General features: G+C 36.6%; 1 protein-coding gene across 2 annotated transcripts; it reads left to right on the top strand.

Moving 5' to 3' along the window:
* The first annotated feature begins 7,534 nt into the window (after positions 1-7,534).
* LOC123870415 lies at positions 7,535-20,244 on the top strand. Of its 2 annotated transcripts, none has more exons than XM_045913709.1 (5): positions 7,535-7,898; positions 14,738-14,942; positions 16,553-16,677; positions 19,259-19,390; positions 20,051-20,244. In XM_045913709.1, exons 1-5 carry the CDS (start codon positions 7,796-7,798, stop codon positions 20,236-20,238), a joined length of 753 nt encoding a protein of 250 aa, XP_045769665.1. In that variant the 5' UTR covers positions 7,535-7,795; the 3' UTR covers positions 20,239-20,244. The 2 variants fall into 2 exon arrangements, with proteins under 2 accessions (XP_045769665.1, XP_045769664.1); XM_045913708.1 differs by having other exon boundaries at positions 14,711-14,942.
* The last annotated feature ends 13 nt before the right edge of the window (positions 20,245-20,257 follow it).

Here is a 20,257-nt window from a genome sequence, read left to right as displayed (position 1 = left end):
CTGTCTGTCTGTCTGTCTGTCTGTCCGTCCGTCCGTCCGTCCGTCCGTCCGTCCGTCGTGTCTGTCAAGAGAACCTATAGGGTACTTCCAGTTGACCTAGAATCATGAAATTTGGCAGGTAGATAGGCCTTATAGCACAAGTAAAGGAATAAATCCAAAAACCGTGAATTTGGGAAAATTAATTTAAAACAAAAATAAAATGTGTTTCAATTTTCAAAGTAAGATAACTTTACCAAGTGGGGTATCATACGAAAGGGCTTTGCCTGTACATTCTAAAACAGGTCTTTATTTATTTTTATGCGTATAGTTTTGGATTTATCGTGCAAAATGTCGGAAAAAATGCCCGAGTACGGAACCCTCGGTGCGCGACTCTGACTCACACTTGGCCAATAAAGGAATGGGTACACACTAGGTTTTACAAGTAGGTACGATTTTAGGAAGCGATCAGATAGATATAGGTAATAATATACAGAATCTATTTGCTTGCTTAGTTGCTTAATATTCAAATGAAATTGGAACTACGCTTGTATGAAGCGAGTGACGGAGAGAGCCCTGTTAATTAAACTTGTACTGATTATTATTTAAGTGACACTTTTCCAAACGACATCTCTTCCATTCAATCTTGTCACGTCAGAATGTTATCAAGCATATATTTTTCAAACGTGTTTCAACCGCACGAAAAATAAGTCGCGATACCTACCTACTGAAAACAGCGGTAATTAATCTGTCGAGATATCGAATAGCCAGTTTTTCTGTCAGGTTCGTTATTTATTATGTCCACGAAATATGGTTATTACTCTCCACCAAACTAATAACGTTAATCTTGATAATTCATGAAATTCATTTTTGGCAGCGATATCCACCACGTGTATATAACTTATGAGCGATTACGGAGCTAATGGAAGTCGATACAATTTGACCTCTAATTTAAAAACCGAACAAGTGCAAGTCGGACTCGCACACAAAGGGTTCCGTACGTACCATCGTACAAGATATACCTAAAGAACTCGGCAAGTTAATGACGGACTGCGTCATCCTGCGATTTAGTAAATCAATTTTGTCATGAACAGATTTTTTTTATTATTATGTAACCATAAAAACACGGTTTTCAGATTTTTTCCTTTACTTGTGCTGTAAGACCTATACCTGTTATATTTTATGATTCTAGGTCAACGGGAAGTACCTACCTTATAGGTTTTCTTGACAAATTACAGAAGACGGACAGATGGACAGACCGACAACAAAGTGACCCTACAAGGGTTCCTTTTTTCCTGTTGAGATACGGAACCCTAATAACTGAAGAGGCTTGTGCTACTGAAAGCTATTTTATTTATAATCTTAGAGCGTTCAAAATAAAATAAAGTTACGAAATTGTGTTAAGTTTCTTTAGGGTTCCCTAGCCTATACAAAAGTGTTGTACGTTTTCAGATCAATAAATTGTTCATTGCCACACAAAACAAATACTCAATGAAAGTCAAGGCAGGCAACCATTTTTTGAAAGAATGTAGTTCATTAATTAATTATTTTAATAATATATTATTGTGATTATTATCATATACACACACAATAATTTGACAGTTTTAAACTTCATATATCCTGCACCTATTTACATAACCCTGCATAGTTAGTGGGTACCTATAGGTATCGGAAGTTAAATCACAGTGACCTATGCTAGATACCTCAATTCTCAACGACTAGGTAGGCACAGAGTGCAGACTAGGCGCTTTATTATTACCTTTAACCTTCACGTTTCGTTGTAAAAAGGAATACTTCTTGATATGGGCAATGCGCTTGACCTTATGTTATGTCTGTAGGTGAGTGATGATGCAGCTAAAAGTGCAGAACCCTCTCGCCTGGAAGATGTCCTTGGATCTAAATATGTTAAAGCCAAAATACGTAGAAACGGATTGGTATAATTTACCTAATTGGCAAAATCTGCTTCCAAATATTATTAAGAATCACTTAAGACCAATCGATTTTTATTAGTTTATGTTGTGGCAAAATAAAATCGCCTTTTGGTTTGGCGCAATAAATAAATTAGGATGCAAGGTTTTTTTTCGTAATCTTCTTTCTATATTGTGATTTATTTTGAAGGGCAAAAGCTCGCGCACATTTTAGACAGGTCGCAGTGCAAAGAATTGCATAACGAAAATCCGCCGGTGACCGCTTCTCAATTGATGGTGATAGGCTTGCGCTTGACCTCGCTCGGTCTCACTTGATGAATGATGATAATAAATATACGTCCCGAGTTCAAATCCAAATAAATGCGCTTGGTTCTTGACTTAATTATAGGTACTTAAGTGTTATAGAGGAGAAATGTCTGCCGACGCGACGTCAAAAAATGATCGGTCGTAAATAAAACCAATTCCCAAAACCGAACCCCCATTAATTCTTCCGACGTCCCGGCAGCATACCATTCTCAGAAAATGCCAATAATACTACCCTTGTTGTGACGTGGCAGCAGCACGACAGGATCAAGAAACTTCCGACAACGTCAATTAAACAGCAGTGACTCCTAGAACTTTAATAAAAGGAACTACTCGTAAGTATCGACAGCAACAACTTTGTAGAAAATATTCGAGCTTAATACCGTACCAAGGTAACGTTGCAGTTTTACGGATGTCGCCACCCATAAGAATAACTTTAGTGAAAGACTCATTTGAACGAAATATCAAGGCCTCCAAGTCACGTACAGATTTCCCATCTTCATCATCAAAATTGATCTATCAAATCATATTATTAAGACGTGCTATAATACTAATAGTGTATGATTTCGTTTGGAAGATTGAGTAATTAATTAACGTGTAACTCCGTTGCAAAATGTTTTAATAAATGATGCCCACGACTTCGTTCGCGTGGATTTGGTTTTTTTAATACTACTTATGTGAACGCTTTGATTTTCGCGGATAAAATTAGCTTATCCCGTTTCCACAAAGCAAAGTATCTCTGTACCAAATAGATGATAACCGCGCCTTCATCGACTTTTTTTTGAGAATCACGTGAGAACTCTTTGATTTTCTGGGACAAAAGTAGCCTGTGTTCTTCCCAGGGATACAAGATATCTCTCTGTGTCGAATTTCATCAAAAACAATTGAACCGATTGACCATGAAAAACTAGTAGAGGGACAAACACTTTCGCATTTATAATCCATACTAATATTATAAATGCGAAAGTGTGTCTGTCCGTCTGTCTGCCTGTCTGTCTGTCTGACTGTCTGTCTGCTACCTTTTCACGGCCCAACAGTTTAACCGATTCTGACGAAATTTGGTACAGGGTTAGCTTATATCCCGGGGACGGACATAGGCTACTTTTTATCCCGGAAAATCAAAGAGTTCCCACGGGATTCCCAAAAACCCATCCGCTAAACCGATTTGAGTGGGTACCTACCGAGGTAGCTTGCGTCCCTGTAATTGACATAGGCAACTTTTTATCCCGGATAATCAAACAGTTCCCACGGGATCTTAAAAAACCTAAATCCACGCGGATGAAGTCGCGGGCATCCTCTAGTAGTTTATAAGACGAACCTATTGGTATCTATCTATAACTGATATCCTATCAGGCTTTTTCTAACATTGCTAAAACATTGTTATGTTTGAGATGACAGAGAAAGGTGTCACTGTCAACTGAAACTTTCGGGAAATCTTAGGAATTATTATTTACTACACACTTAACTTTACTATATAGGTACATTCAGGAATTCAGAAGCCTCCATGCTCTCTCAGCCCTAATAACTCCCAAATTCTAATTTGGAGCGGATAGGTATTTTTTTCCTTATCGCAATAATTTCTTAGAGCTAACCTTGCTCGTTATTGAAATATCAAGTTATGAAAATGATATTTCGCAGAAAGAAAACGAGAGCACAAAAACAGGCCTAAATCGGGCGTTTTAACGTCGACTACTATATGCATGAGTGAGCTATTATAACACTCGGTATCAGTGTCTATGACGGTATGAATAATTTATGGCGTGTTATTAATTTAACTCCCTTGAGTAATAAATTTTTATTGGAATCATCATCGCTGGTCCTTAGTGCAAAGAAGTGATTTAAAAGCGATTTAGGCGTTCCAGTACGATGCCGTGTAGAATCCGATAAGGGTTATAGGTATGAGTTTAATAAAACCGCATTATATCCCTTCCCAGTTCGTCCTCTTCCATCTTTGACTGCATCGGCACTTACTACCAGATCGCAGTCAAAAACCAAATTGTACTTAATGGAATTTTAAAATATACTTATATGACATCAGCAGCTGTTGTAGATATTTAAATATGAAATCGCATCAATCACCTGAGTCCTAAGCCTGACTGATGTCGGGCATTTTATTAGGTACCTATTATTTTTTTACTGTCGGCAGATTTGCGTTTGAGTGCAATCTACACTGATGATTTTATTTATAGCAGCGAGTAACCTTACCTACATAAGTTTATGACACGTTATGACCCTTTTATCGACATTAATGCCTACCCTATGTATTATATTTAAAACTAACACTCTAGGGACGGTCATATTATCTCTACCCACTCTCTACCTTATAAAGGTATAAGTATATATTACTAACTTCTTCAGAATTAATTAATGTAGAATTAGGAATATGCTACTTAGTTAATTAATAATATCTGCTTTGATGATCCAGGAATAACAAAATAAACTCCTTGTATATAAACTGAGTAAGTTCACACTGCCATTGTAAATCCATATAAATACTTTTAATATTATAAATGCGCAAGTATGTCTGTCTACTAGCTTTTCATGGCCAAACGGTTTAACCGTTTCTGATGGGTATAGAGTTAGCTTACATCCCGCGGGACGGACATATGATACTTTTTATCGCGGAAAATCAAAATTTTCCCACGAGATTCTTAATTTCTTTTTTGTTTAACCGATTTGTATGGGTACAGAGGTAGTTTGCGTCCCGGAAATTAAATCCCGGAATTTTTTATCCCGGAAAACCAAACAGTTCCCACGGGATTTTTAAAAAACCTAAATCCACGCGGATGAGGTCGTGGGCATCATCTAGTTAAGTACATATAATATAGCAACTTCTAACGCTAATTTTTAGCATTCCGTAGAGAAATAAGAACTCTCATAGTTTTTTCTTTCATTTAATTTTGATAAAATCGTTTCCAGACCTCCTAATCAGAATTACTTATTGTCTTTTTATTGTTTCCTGCTTTATTTAAATAGAATAAAAGGAGACTTAAACAAGGACTGTACTTCAGGGAAACGACATAATAACCGATTGCCGGATTTTTCTCTGTCTATTATTTTTCTTTATGGGAAATCAATTTCAGTGACACATTTTTAATTACTTCAATTCAAAGACAAACTCGTACATCAGAATGGCATCCCATTTGCCTGTGCCCTTGGCATATCAAGTATACCTACTTATGTAGGCGGTGAAGATAATTTAGATGCCATCATATAACTAATGGTTTGTTACATCCATATTCTTTGTATGTTATAAAACTAACAAATTTAGCGACGATGTTCCATTGCAACACAATTAGGTAGGTACTATTTTCCATTGGCTTTTGGTTAAAAATTAAAACTTTTTTGAAAGTTGCACTCCCAAGGGATTTTCAGCCACCCAAGCGAAACAGTTGCGGGCAGCGGGTCAGTCAGTAAAAACACAAATTGTTAAAAATACAAGCATTGTGACAACTTTCGAATGTATCGCAAATCGCAATATATTAGTGAAATACTATTCGTACTATACTTCGTTTTGCTGATTGCTCTACAAAAATATTCTGCATTAAAAGCTGTTCTTGGAACGAATTACAAACCTTTCCCTTGGTAGATTACAATTTACAACGTAGTAAGTAGATATTACAACGATTTTGAAAGTTGATTGTGAAAATTCAAGTAAGTAATCAAGATACTATTTTAATGATAAAAATTATTCCACATACTCATTATTTGTTTACGTGGGAGATGTAATGTCAAGCGTTTCATCATTTTTCGTTGCTGAGTCCAAATGAAAAGCTTTAGGAAAAGCTTTTAATCAGGATTAAAGTATAACAGTGGTGCAACGGGTGGGATATGAACGGTCGGCCACGTCAGATTTCAATCCGTAGGTACTGTGTCCTGACCTCATCTATATAATTAAATAATTATCTAATAATTATTTAATTATATATCAGCTACTTTTCTAATAAGTATATATTTTTTAATGCCTATGTTATGTTTATGTAGAAACTAGCTGCCTGAAATAAAAGGAAAGCTAAGCTAAGTTTCTAAAGCTCAGCTCTGGCTTTGGTTTCCTTAACTCCAATCGAAGAAATCTAGATAAGATAATGTAGCTCAAAAAATAAAATGAAAATCTGGTAGGTACATATAGGTACCTAAAATTACCACCATCAGACATCACTTATAATGAACCGTTGAAAAATAGGAAAAACCGGTCAAGTGAAAATCGGACTCGTACACGAAGGGTTCCCCGTACGTTCGTACGAGATTATGTATTTTTTTAGGGTTCCTCAAAACGAAAAACGGAACCCTTATAATAATATAACCCTTGCTGTCTGTCTGTCTGTCCGTCTGTCGTATCTGTCAAGAAAACCTATAAAAAGAATCATGAAAGGAAATGAAGGTAGGTCTTATAGCACAAGTAAAGGAAAAAATCCGAAAACCGTGAATTTGTGGTTAAGTATATGACACAAAAAAAATTAAAATGTGTTCACAAAAAGTGTAATGCACTAAATCACATATAGATGGCGCAGACAGTTATTAACTTGCAGAGGTCTACATTAAGGCGTTAGGTATGTCTTGTACGAAGGTACGGAACCCTTCGCATGCAAGAGGGATTTTATTACTTGTTATAGCGGCAATAAAAATACATTCTGAAAATTTCAACTCTATACCTATTACGGTTCATAAGATGCAGCCCGCTGACAGACAGACAGACAGATGGACGGACGGAGGCTTAGTAATAGAATCCCGTTGGCACCTATCAAGTACGGATCCCTGAAAACGATGCAGCAGTTTATTTTGTAACTTCCGTTACTTTGATTATTTTTACAACTGGTATTAGGGAATAGTGAAACACGCCCATACCTGAATTACAAGCAATACGCTCATTACTAGGACCGGTTTTCAGCGTTCCTTATTTACTTAGGTTAATACTTAGTAATGAAAATTGATGAACTTAGAATGATAAGAAGAGTTTATTATTGACTAGATGATGCCCGCGACTTCGTCCGAGTGGATTTTTAAGAATCCCGTGGGAACTCTTTGACTTTCCGGGAAAAAAAGTAGTCTATGTCCTTCCCCGGGATGTAAGCTAACTCTGTAATCGGTTAAACTGTTGGGCCGTGAAAAAACTATAACACGCTAAGACGAATTCCACACCACCCCATTGGAAAAACTCTGTCTAAAAGCTACGGTGGGGCATCCATCACAAACTTACTATACTTATTATGCTATTAAGAGCTGGTGGCTGCGGGCCGCGGTTTGAGCCATCGATTGAGGTTTTAAAAAATTCCATTGAGATCTTCTGGGATAAAAAGTAGCTTATATACTAGGTATATCACTCTCTACGTTTTTAACGAGGGACACCCATGTAAAAAATATCACGTCGATCCATTATTCCGTTGCGATGTGACTGAAGGACATACCAACAAAAAAAAACACTTTCGCATTTATAATACAGGTAGTGATACACTGTTACAACATTATACGGAACCCCTTACCTATAGTTCTGTTGAGTCTTTCTTTTTTAACAAAAATAAAAGGTCAGTGTGTATAAAAGTGGTGCGAACAACCGGTCTTTTTTCTTGGTTCTTATTAGTATCGGCAAGATGTTACTCAATTGCATACGACTTTTTGTGTGTGTGTTTTGTGTGATTTATTACGCACAGTCTTGTGTCGGTCAATATGTTAATTTTGGAAATATTGACGCGAGTAAGTACACTTTTCCCCCTTATTTTTAGAATTAATGTCAAAAAATGCAAAAGTAACCGTAAAAATTTAAATTTTTCCCTTATTTTTTAATTAATCTATTATATAATAGGACAATTTATGCTTTATTTAATTCAATGTTAATATTATTATTATTTTAAAAACTTCAACCAATTTCAATAATCTTCTTTTTTGGTTGAAAAATATAGAATTTCTTAATTTAACTCATGTTTAATTACGTTCTTATTATTAATATTACTTCGTTATTACTTTATAGCTATTTATTCTCCTTAACAATTTAATATCTACTTTATAAGAAACGGTGCGATACTGATACTAGGTAGGTAGCTACCTCTAAACTTCTCTAAAGAAATGTGTGATTAAAAAAAATCTCAATTTTTTATAGTATTATTTTTAAATTAAAATAAAACTGTTCTGAATTTAATTTCATTTTATCACACCTATTATAATAGGTACCTATTTGCATTTTATTGTATCTATCGCTAATTTATTAACTTTACTAATAGGTAATATTTACGGCATATTGCTAATAATATTATTGTTCTCAGTGTTTTGAGTGGGTTAAATAAAAAAATGTAATGTAAAAAAACAGGGAGATGTTTTGATTCTTCCTTGTGTCACTTTTTCATAGTTAGAAAAATAATTGCATAATATACACGTACTTTACACTATTTGGTGACTACTAAGTAATTATATTGTGTAGACTTTTTTCGAAGCAAAAATAAGTTTCACAACATAGTATGTACAGGTACAAAGTACCTAAAGATACCTTAGTCGGAGCTGTCTTTAATTTTATATGTGTTTTATACACTTCTAAGGTATACAGTAATTAATTATTTACGTAGGCAAACATTAATTATATTGATGTACCTATGCTAAGTAAGGATACCTTAGTCGGAGCTGTCTTTAATTTTATATGTATTTTATACACTTCTAAGGTATACAGTAATTAATTATTTACTTAGGCATACATTAATTATATTGTTTAGTAATAAAGTAAATAATAACATAATATAACATAGGGCCCAAGGTAGGCCGCTGTCATCTTTAAACCGCAATCGTTAGGAAAATTCGCCAAAGAACTACGTAATAATATGAAGTCTTCAGAACCGTGTACCTTATTCTAGTACTGAAAAAAGCATCGCTTGTTTTGCTACGTGACGGGCGCTGTAAAATGTGCAAACAGATATCTTTGCAGTATTGATTCGAACCAAACACACCGAATATTATCTCTCATTAAATGCTAAATTATAGCTTCATCCTTTATTCAACTATTGCTTCGAAGCGTACCTACTTCACACTCATTAAATAGGCACACCAGAAGGCTAGGGTGTTATGTAATCATAATTGAAAAAAAAACAACAGTTATAAATAAGCATTTGGATTATAAAATAACTGAATATCGCCCTCGACCAACCATCTAATCAGATGCGTCCTATTACTAAAGTTGAAAGTAAGAGCAAAAATATTATCATTAACTTTGACATTCTTAGGGTCTTAACACAAATATTCAGATCAGAACGACAATCATACTTACCCGAACTTTACCTATGTAGTGACTGTAGCCTGAAATTCATTTATTTACCTGAATTCAGAATTCAGGTAAATGAATGAATTTCACATTTAACACATAAATTAACACATTTACTGTGTATGTAGTTTTTGAAATAAGTATACTATACATAACCACTAACCAGTGGATACCCGGCGTGTGCTACTATGCTGAAAAAATAACTTATAAGTGCGCATTAAAACTTCGAATGTCTTTCTAATGAAACTGGTTTGGGGCACATCAGTTGGAGTCTTTAACTGACATAGATAAATACATTTTTGTGATTTATATATTAATAAAAAAATAAAAGGACTGAATTACATATCAACGTAACAGCTAAACCACTGAACTTAGACATTTATGATTTTGCATGTAGGTTTTCACTACATCGTAGGCCGTAGCCATGACTATGTGGACTACCGAAAATGGCCCCTAAACTAAGCCGGGACCGGTCGAACTATTTGTTTAACAAAACTAGGAAACGTGCTTTTATCATTTTTTTTCGTATTCATTATTTAGTTTTATTATAAAATTAATTGAATTGTAAATTTGAGAAGATTTTATATCTACTCAAATTTACTAAGCATTTCTAAATTTAAAGGGACTCTAAGGACACCTTAAAAATCATTGAAAAAATCCGCAGTTTTGACAACATTTTAAGTCCAGTTAAGTGTGAAGATACCCCGAAGAGTGCACTAATTTATTGCGTACCAACAACGACCGTTTGCATAAAATGAAAGGTTATGGCCATAGAGCATCAGTTAAAAGTTAGAACGCACATTTCAAAATAAGTCAATCCTCATAATCTTAGTTAAGAAATGAAGAATTTTGTTATGAAATCTTGTTTTGCCTAAATCCTCTTGCGCTAACTTTGACCTATTGTTCGTGCATACCGTTTTTACTGTAACAATCATGATTCGTGATTCTAGAAAATGTTTTGCCGGTAAAAAACATTATATTGTTTATAACTATCTATTATTATTCTTTATATAGAAAGAAAGAAAATTAGTTTATTCATCTGTGTGTGCATCAACAGGTACCTATAGACAAACTTAGGTTAGTAATGGGTTAGTAGTAGATTTTAATAATAACTAATTCTTGCACCCACATGCCACAAGATGAAAAGCTGTAATGAAAAGGCCCCGGCTCAGCATTAATGCTGCAGGTTTTAAAATAAAACCTGAGCGTTGGTACAAAACCTGACGCTGGCATATCTATTATTTTTTCTCTTAATGTACCTACCCAAGTACTTAGTTATGTATTTATTAATTCACATTATTTATGTCCAATTTACGAACAATAATTTGATTATAGGCTATTGAAGCTTGAATGTCACAGAACACCCCTTGAAAGTGGAACAAACAAGCATTTATGATAATAATATCTATGGAAAATAAAGTAGGGGGGCCGGGTAGAAAAGTTACCGGGGCGGGTCGAATGACTGTAGATTGTAGGTTACGTAGGAATAAAGTATTCATAGATGTGGGTTGCACCATGGCCATTGGCCAAAATACCACATGCGTTGTAGAAGGTTAGCTCATCAGCTAACCTTCCTATTATAAGGCCATCGCCTTACATTGCTTGGTTTCCTTAATCAGCTAGGTATTATGATCTTCTCTACATTTAAGGTTAAAGCTTTCATCGTCATCATTGTCATCACTAACCGACAGATGTCCACCGCTGGTCATAGCTCTCTTGTAGGGACTTCCACACGGTTGAATTGACTGGCTCCATACGACTCGTTTAATGTCATCTGCCTGGGGTCTTTCAATACTGCGCCCACAGATTTAGGAAAAAGACTCGCGCCTTCCGGTGTGAGGTCGCCATTCCAGCACCTTGGGCCCTTAACCTCCGAAGAGCTTTTCAAATGATGTAATAAGATAAATATTTTCAAACACACCTACCTAGATTATAATAGTGTAGAGTTCCTGTTGTAAAGACACGATGACCTGAACGTACCTAGGTTATCTACCGTCTAAAAAACTTTTACATACACTACTATAGGAAACTATAGTACAATAAGTCTTGAACATCGTAGAAGTAAAAAATCAGTCAAGTGCGAGCCGGGCTCGCACACAAAGAGTTCCGTACAGCTATCGTAGGCCTACATATAAGAATTAACACTTTAATTTTTAAAGATTCCTGGCGGTCAATTTGAAATTATGAAATTTTGATTGATTATTGTTATAGCGACAATAGAAATACACACACATTCTGTGAAAACTCTCTATCTATTACGGTTCACGAGATACAAGCACGCTGCCCGGCAGATTGCGGCAGATGGACGGACGCATGGAGTACGGACAGCGGTGGCTGAGTTACAGGGTCCCGCATACGGACCTCTAATTACATCGACAACATTTTTATACCTAGTAGATCTCCGCCATTAATCTACAGGTATATCTTTTCCCCATATAAAAACGGTCAATGAAGTACATTGACCTGTATAAGCAAAAAAACATTGTTGTGAGCCATACGTCTACGTTACGGTCAAACATCGAATATACCTAATAGGTATAAAATTAACATTGTTTGAGAAAAGGATAAAAGGGTCCCTGTGGTATTCGACACTTTCGGGGTCAGATTTACACGATCTTTCTCGTGATAAGTGTATTCAATTAAAAAATCTCGAAACTCGTCACAATATAATGTTGTACTTTCAACATGTTAATTATTTATACAATAAAATTCGCCTGATAGCCGGTATAAGTATATTTAGAAGAAGGAATATAAAACAACACAAACGGAATATATGTCTGCATTATTTTTTTTAATAAATAATAATGAATTGGTTCTTCTCGCGACTCGTCACGAATCACGATATAGGTAATTGCTTTTAGTTAAGTAGGTAGGTATAGTAAGTCTATATTAACTATCACATTAGCATACATATAGCTTATAGCTTAGCTTCAAAAAATAGGCAAAATTTACTTCAGTTTTAATATTTAATATTATGTAAGTATTATAATAATGTTTGAATATAATAATTAGGTATACCTAAGTAGGTATACCAATTACTATTTTCAATAACTAGACCTACTCACATAATAAACGTAGGGTGGTATAATCCTACTAGTTTTCCAATGATCTGACATCTTATTAGAGATACATGTACATAGGAATATTACCATTTTACTATATTTTTAAAAAGTCCAGCCATATCCGTTACACGAGGTCCCTACCTAACGTAAAAAATGCTAAAAACCTATCGAATACTTAGTATGTATAGTGTATACATAGGTATACTTACTACATTTACAATTCCTAATGATGCCATTATACAGTCAGAAGTAAGCCTAATCACCGACAGGAAAATCAAATATATTTAGCCATTTGATTTAGGTATCAATAATAAAAGGATTTAATGGATATAATGTTATGTAAATTAGCATTTTATGGCCTCCACGTGATATTAACGTACAATTTAATTGGCGTCAGAAGTCATAATATTAATTTATATTACACTGGCTGAAGATACTATAAAAAGATAAAATGACTAGATTTGGCACAGCAGCTGCGTCGGTAGGTAATTTCAGCAAATACATATTTGCGAAAAGGAATCTTTGCTGCTTCATCTAGGCTATCTTTTGAGTTTTGATAGCTAAGCTTTTTTTTTGTTCTACAGAGAATCTTACTTTATAATGCTTGGGCACATAAAGGTTAACGTCAATGCCCAACAACGATATAATTATCACGAGAATTCAGCCGTAATCAAAGTGTTAAACTGATTGGCTATACTTGAACGGTGCGAATTGAACTGGGGCTTTAACTAATAATAGGTAAATTAATTAGGTGCTTAAAATACGTGACAGGTCGAGATGGCAATCGGGGTACGAGGTGAGGGAACGCGCCGCACACCCGCACGTCACCCGCACTATCCCGCAACGAGTTAGCGCAGGGGCTGTGCGAGTGACCTGTGGGCGATGGACACGGGGTGGTCCGTCGCGCACAGTGTGGTCCTCGGGTTGGTTGGCGTGCTGTGGTTCCGGCATGCCTCTAACTAGGTGTTTGGGGGCACGTAGTGTCCCAGTGGTGGGTCTGCTACGGCGGACATCCGCTGGCGGAGTAACGAGGTGTTTCCGGTCCCTTGTGCTCCGTCATTAGCGGTGGGATGGAACTTCGTGAGGTTTTTAGTCGGTAGGAGTCCGACATAACCACCGTGCTCCCCCGTGGTCGGTGGTATCCATGACGGATTTTCCTCACGAGAGAAAAAAAAAAAGGGGGCTGTGCGAGTGTGCAGGGCGCCCCCACCCCGATTGCCATGTCGACTTGCCGCGAACAATTAGGAGTGCCATAGGACCTACTTCATATGGTCCTCTAGATAACGTCATCATTAATTAAACGCTTTCCATCACTTTTGGCAACGTCTAGTCACTGACCCTGACCCCATACCGTTAAGTCCAATGATCTCTAATGTGTGTTGTAGGTATGTGGTGATAAGTTTTGAAATTATTAATTAAAACGTTGTTTAAAATTATTTAAATTATTTATTTATTATTTAAATTTGAAATTTAAATAATGAATTAACATAAAAACTTCGATTCATAATAATTAATTTAATAGAAAGAACCTCCTCCTCACAGTTAATGTGAACATAACTCTTATAGAGTGGTCCCACTGCGCGAATGTTTCGAGTTGTGGCATCGAATCGATGAGTTTTGGCGAGTTTGACGAAAGTTAGCCAAACGGTAAATCGTCTAGCCAGTTGCCAGTGTAGCCACTACATTCGAGATTCGGCGAATGTTTTAGACTCTGAGGATGAAATATATAGAGGGCACTTTGATGTTGCTCAGGCTTAAGTTTCAGTTAAAACGAGACAGATTTATTGCCAGTGGTATAACGCTGTCTCGTTTTAACAGTGTCCTAAGTCTGAGCAAAGTCAAAGTGCGCTCTATAGATCTCAACCTAAGATCCGGCCGCTTGAATCTGCAGGTATATGTTTTTTAACCGCCGCCCAAAAAGAGGCGTGTTATAAGTTTGACGTGTTTATCTGTGTAATCTGTCCGTGGCATCGTACCTCCTAGAAACTAATGAACCAATTTTAATTTAGTTTTTTTTTTGTTTGAAAGGTGGCTCGATCGAAATTTTTAATTTACACTTGTTGATAAATGCCATGCTGTAGTAGGTACCAACAGGCAGGTTTGAGAAATAGGAACGTTGAGAAACCCCCGTAAAAGAAAGAGTATAGGTATACTTAGCTACAAAAATTATACTCACACAATACAATTTTTTTTTCAACCAGCTACAAGCCTGCCCTTGCCATTCCCAGCTTGCCAAGCCGACAACCTCGAATGTCTTCGACGGGGCCTACGGACTTTTTTCTTCCTCATGAACTCGGGATACATGGGGATGCAGCCCGTAGATCCTATGATACTTAACAGCCTAACGGTCGCTCTTCCAGAAGAGCAACTGTCATTTTTAATGAGGCGCATCAATGTCACCGGCGCTAAATGGACCAAACTAGCAGAAAGAAAGTAAGTCCATCATTTTCACCTAACTATTTCCACCCTATTCCATGCACTATTTATACAAAGTTCATATACACATTTCTTTACTTTTGGGTAACTAAGTAACTAATTATTTATTTATCTATAGCAGTAGCATGTAGACTGAAGAATTTGCTTTTTAATATGCATTTGAAAAATGAACAGTGTCCCTAGATGACCATTTGAGAGGTTAGTTTGCCAAATTACACGTACCTACTAAACGCAAATTCCAGAAGAGATCGTTTATCAAAAACTTACAATAAAAGTGAGACTTACAAAACGAGTGAGAGCACTCGCTCGAACACGGGCTTGCCCACATAATATTAATTTTAAGATAGGTACTAACGTACCTACCTAGCTACTTACTTGTTTGTAGCTTTTCAAAAAAATCACCTAAGTACATAAATAAGTAGTAGATATAGGCTACATACCAACTAAAAAGTTTAGATTTTAACTTGTAGCTTTATTTTAAGTAATTCTTTTAAATAATTGTATTTGAAAACTTATATCTATCATTTCAACTTTAAAGTTCAAGTATATGTACCTTAAAATTAAATAAGTTTACCTAATTGAAATTTTACAACGCCATGAAGTTACATCTTTGATTAGCATGATGAGAGCAAACCACTGAGCTTTACAATATACTTACACGCCACTTTTTCTATAAATGTAAGAATTTTGCTTAGGTTGCCGGTTGCCGCTAATTTGGGTTGCTTTGCAATAACAGTCATGCAATACAGAATAATACAGCGAGTCAATTTAGAATGAACATTTACGTAAGCTCCAGGGTTTAAGATTAGCGTATTTTGTGCTATAGGTTAGTACCGACCTACGTTTGAGAAATTATCAAATCTTCTTCTAGAGATTGGAAACTGTTAGAGGTGATTGAATTTAAAGCCCGGGTAGACTCAGGTTCGGTCGCTCACTGTGTGGTCCTCGGGTTGGTTGGCGTGCTGTGGTTCCGGCATGCCTCTAACGGTGTTTGGGGGCACGTAGTGTCCCAGTGGTGCGTCTGCTGAGGCGGGTATCCGCTTTCAGAGTAACGAGGTGTTTACGGTCGCTTGTGCTCCGTCATCAGCGGTGGAATGGAACTTCGTGAGGTTTTTAGTCGGTGGGAGTCCGACATAACCAATGTTGTGGTCGATGGTATCCATGACGGATTTTCCTCACGAGAACAATTATTTATTTATTTAACAAAAAAAAATTGGTTGTCTGTAAAGTCGGTTTACTGACGATAGTTGAACGTGACAACAAACTTAGGCAGATTGTGCTTCTTTGTCGCTCGTTCCGCGCTCTCGCTTTCACTTCAAGCCTTACATGGAACGCCTCAGAGCGAGGTAACGCCGCATGAGTCATGTTTTTTCGTGCGTGCAGCCGGCTCTATCGAATTATAAGACGTTGTCACGTCAAAAGTAAAGGTTCGAATCCTGCCATAGTTGCAAAATTTTTGATATGGACCTATTTAAAATTATTTGGAAATTTTCTGTAAGATTTAGTACCTAAGGTGTTTTTTAAATTCGTATAATGCGGCCGGGGTACCTTCTAGCCTTGCCTTTTGTCATACAGGTCAACTAACCATGAATTTTCTCATTTTCAAGATTCAACTTACCAGGCGGAAAGAATGGCGTCCGCTTCATAAACAACCTGCACGTCACTGGAGAAATTACTATGATGACGGCAGCAAGAATTGATCCTTTCTTCGCGCATATTACAATGGATATACGTAAGTTATTAATCCCATCGACCCTTACAATTTCCAAAGCCTAAAGGTTTTCTAAAAGGAAATCTATCTTGAATCGTAAGTTTTTCAGCTAATTTCGGGACCTATGCCGATGCCGATTAGGAGTATTTTGAGGAAATCTAAAAAATTGGGAAAAAATTCCTCTCACGTTGTGTTCAGTCAGTCGTGCGTATCCACAATTCTTCTGAGGTAGGTACCTAGTTAGGTACGTTATTTTCAGCGTTGATTTTAAATTCACACGCATGCTCGACATCGGCGCATCAACTTTGTAGGCAGCGCTTTCAGGAACATAATACATAGGTACCCAAATATACATTTTGATATAAGTAATATGTTATATCAAGTTCATGTTATGTTTTATTATTATGTTAACCTATCCAAACAACAAGAAAGGTAGTCACGCAGGTACCTATCCCCAGTAGGCTACTTTAACGAAGTTTTGTATTAAATTATAAACCTAGATGGGCTATCCAGTTTTAGTACCTACAGAAGGATTACGATTTTATGTCCGCAGATTATCATAATATTAGACTTAAAGTTAAGGAATAGTGGATGTTCGTGATATTAACCAAGATCTCTCAAACCTAGAATAAGCAAAATGGAAAAACTCAGATTATGTATTTACTATCATTTATCATTAGGTCCAAACAATCGCAAATGGAACAGATAGATCATTTTTGTTTAGGCATGCTATAATTTGGTAATGATAACTTGGTACTACGACATCCTACCCCTTATCATGCGATTTCAATTGACATTTCAAGATAAGGTACCTACCTGCCTACATCCGTTCTCCGTAGCAAGAGGAAATTCGATGATATTTACTTGAGTGGTATTATGTTTTAATGAAATGCAAACTGTCTCACGGAAATATATTAAATTAAAATGTAGGCACTTATACCTACCGAACCAAAGTTCCCAACCTACCTACCTGCCCTTAATGGTTGGTATGTGTCTGTCTGTCTGTCTATTGCCTATTCACGGTCAATCCGTTTAACTGATATGTATTTGTTTTCTACAGAGATAGCTCATATCCCGGAGAATAGGCTAGATTTTATCACAGAAAATCAGATTCCCGCGGGCTTTTCAAAAACTGAATTCACGTAGAAAAATCGCAGAAGTTTTTAAGTCGGAAAATCCGATTTCCCGAGGTTTTTTTTTATTAAATAATTAAGTTTTAATCCCAACAGGTGGGTGACCGCAACTTCGTCTGTGTAGGTATGCCAGAAATCACCTTTTGGAATAAATGAGTTAATAATGATAAGTGAGGTCTGTTCGCTCTGTTTGTACTTACTGTAATTTTTATAAGTTAGGCTTAGGCTAAAATATTATTTACTAGAGGATGCCCACGACTTCGTCCGTGTGGAATTAGGTTTTCAAAGATCGCGTAGGAACTGTTTGATTTTCCGGGATAAAAAGATGCCTATGTCAATTACGTGGACGCAAGCTGCCTTGGTACCAAACATACAACTCGGTCAAGCGGATGGGTCTTTACGTATCCAGTATCCCGTGGGAACTTCTTGATTTTCCGGGATAAAAAGCGGCATATGTCCGTTCCCGGGATATAAGTTAACTCTGTACCGAATTTGGTCAGAATCGGTTTAAGTGGTGGGCTATGAAAAGGTAGCAGACAAACAGACAGACACACTTTCGCATTTACAATATTAGTATGGATTTATTGATTCAAATCTGTTTTACCTAGTAAAGTATCATTTAAATCGCTATATCTAGGTAAGTGCCTACCTACTACAGCGAGCTACGTAAATCCCCCTTGTGGGTAAAAAAAAATTGGAATGAACAAGTTTTACCTGTCGTTGTACTGTGGAGCATGTCGTCCAATTTCCTTATGGGATGTTTTTATGCAAGGCCATCCAGATAAGAATCACTCGCGTAAATACCAACTAGTACTTTTAAAATGTTTCATCTTGAAAAGTTGTTTCAGAATAACTTGATACTTACCTAGTGGAATTCCATCAGAGTCGGAAGTGACGACTGACGAATCGACAAAAAATACTTATTGGGTAGAATAAAATGTTATTTTAAGGAGATTCAAGGAGTTGTACCTACCATTATTTACACCACAAGAGATACTTACCCCTTACAGACCTTTATTTCTAGATCACAGTTTTTCTTTCCTTTTTATTATTCCTGGTATTCCTGTAAATTCATTGGAACAGGTAAGGATTACTTTAAACTCACATTATGTGGCCTAGGCATCCAAGCCTTCTCTTTTGTCAGATAGATAAAGAAAGTCTCGTGAATCGTCGTTTTGCTCAAAACACGCAACGACAGCAACACGACAAGACCGAGAAACGGTTAGAGTCACATATCTATCATAGTCTGATTTTATTAAAGGAAAACTTCATAAGAAAACCTGCATGCTTGAGAGTTTTCCATAATGTTCTCGAAGGTGTATGTCTGTCCATTCGCACTTGACCAGCGTGGTAGACTAGGGCCTACGCCCTTATTCTGAGAGGAGACCCGTGGCCGTGGTCAATGTGGGCCAACGCGGCGATGGTTTGATGATGATGATGATGACGACCTAATTGTTCTTTTGTTTCAGAGGATGTGGAAAGTAATATAACTTACACGTGGGCAGGCCAGCGAGGCTTCGACAACAAAGATTACATCTTTGTTGGACCTGAGAGGGTAGCTGTAAGGAACTCGCGAACGCCATTTTTCTTTGTACAGCCAAGTAAGAAGACAATATTTTAACATATAAATCTCTCAGACTGTGAACCAGTTGTTTCTACAAGCGTCAGTAGTGTGGCGGAATGGTAAAGTGCCCAATAGGACAACGAATTGAACCCGGGAATACTTACAAACCACAGCGCTAACCTGCAGGGAGGCAATCATAAGTTATATTATAAAAGGAACCGTAGGAAAGCGATCACACCGTTGTCCCTAGCCGTCGACACCGCATGTAGATAGTTCCTGCTTTCTAGTATTACAAAATGCAAATCATATAGTACACATGTGTTGTGCCGTCCTGCCATGCAGTCGCATGGTGCAAGCGCACATGAAATTGGTATGAAGAAAACAAAACAGAGGACACTCTAAGCAGCACATTTTTGTTTTCTTTATACAAATTTCAAACTGATGCTAAAATAAATATCAATCTAGTTGTATTTGGTATCAAAGTGGAAATCCCTGCAAGAGACATTACGGTTTATGTTGATGATGATAATATCAAACCATTGTGATGTGCATTAGTTTGATAATATCAGATGTGTTCATCTGTTCCCCATCAACAAACTCCTCCTCAAATTCTCTGGAGTAATGGAACCCTAAAAAATAGGTGTTATGCACTTCTGCATATTTGTAACTTGAGAAAAATATTTCTTTTTTTTTTCAGCTGCACAAGAGGATGCCCCAATGATTGAACAAGTTCTGCAGGCAAGACCTACAGTACTCGAACACTTGTCCAACGAAATAACTATAGCTTTAATGCATTCTGTTGTAGATAACTTTAGACTGTTTGCTAGTAAGGTTCCAGCCAAGAACTATTATTTATATGCAGACAATAGTAATATTAGTAATTAAACAGTATTAAAGGAAATTG

The sequence above is a fragment of the Maniola jurtina genome, chromosome 12 (genome assembly GCF_905333055.1).
Source record: "Maniola jurtina chromosome 12, ilManJurt1.1, whole genome shotgun sequence".
NCBI classification, from domain to species: Eukaryota; Metazoa; Arthropoda; class Insecta; order Lepidoptera; family Nymphalidae; genus Maniola; species Maniola jurtina.
This window is presented reverse-complemented; position numbering and strand designations above follow the sequence as displayed.

Coding starts and splice junctions, on each gene's coding strand:
- LOC123870415 (XM_045913708.1), top strand. CDS start 7,796: ATGTTACTCAATTGCATACGACTTTTTGTGTGTGTGTTTTGTGTGATT. Junction 7,899..14,710: donor TTTTGGAAATATTGACGCGA/GTAAGTACACTT, acceptor TTTTTCAACCAG/CTACAAGCCTGCCCTTGCCA. Junction 14,943..16,552: donor ACCAAACTAGCAGAAAGAAA/GTAAGTCCATCA, acceptor CTCATTTTCAAG/ATTCAACTTACCAGGCGGAA.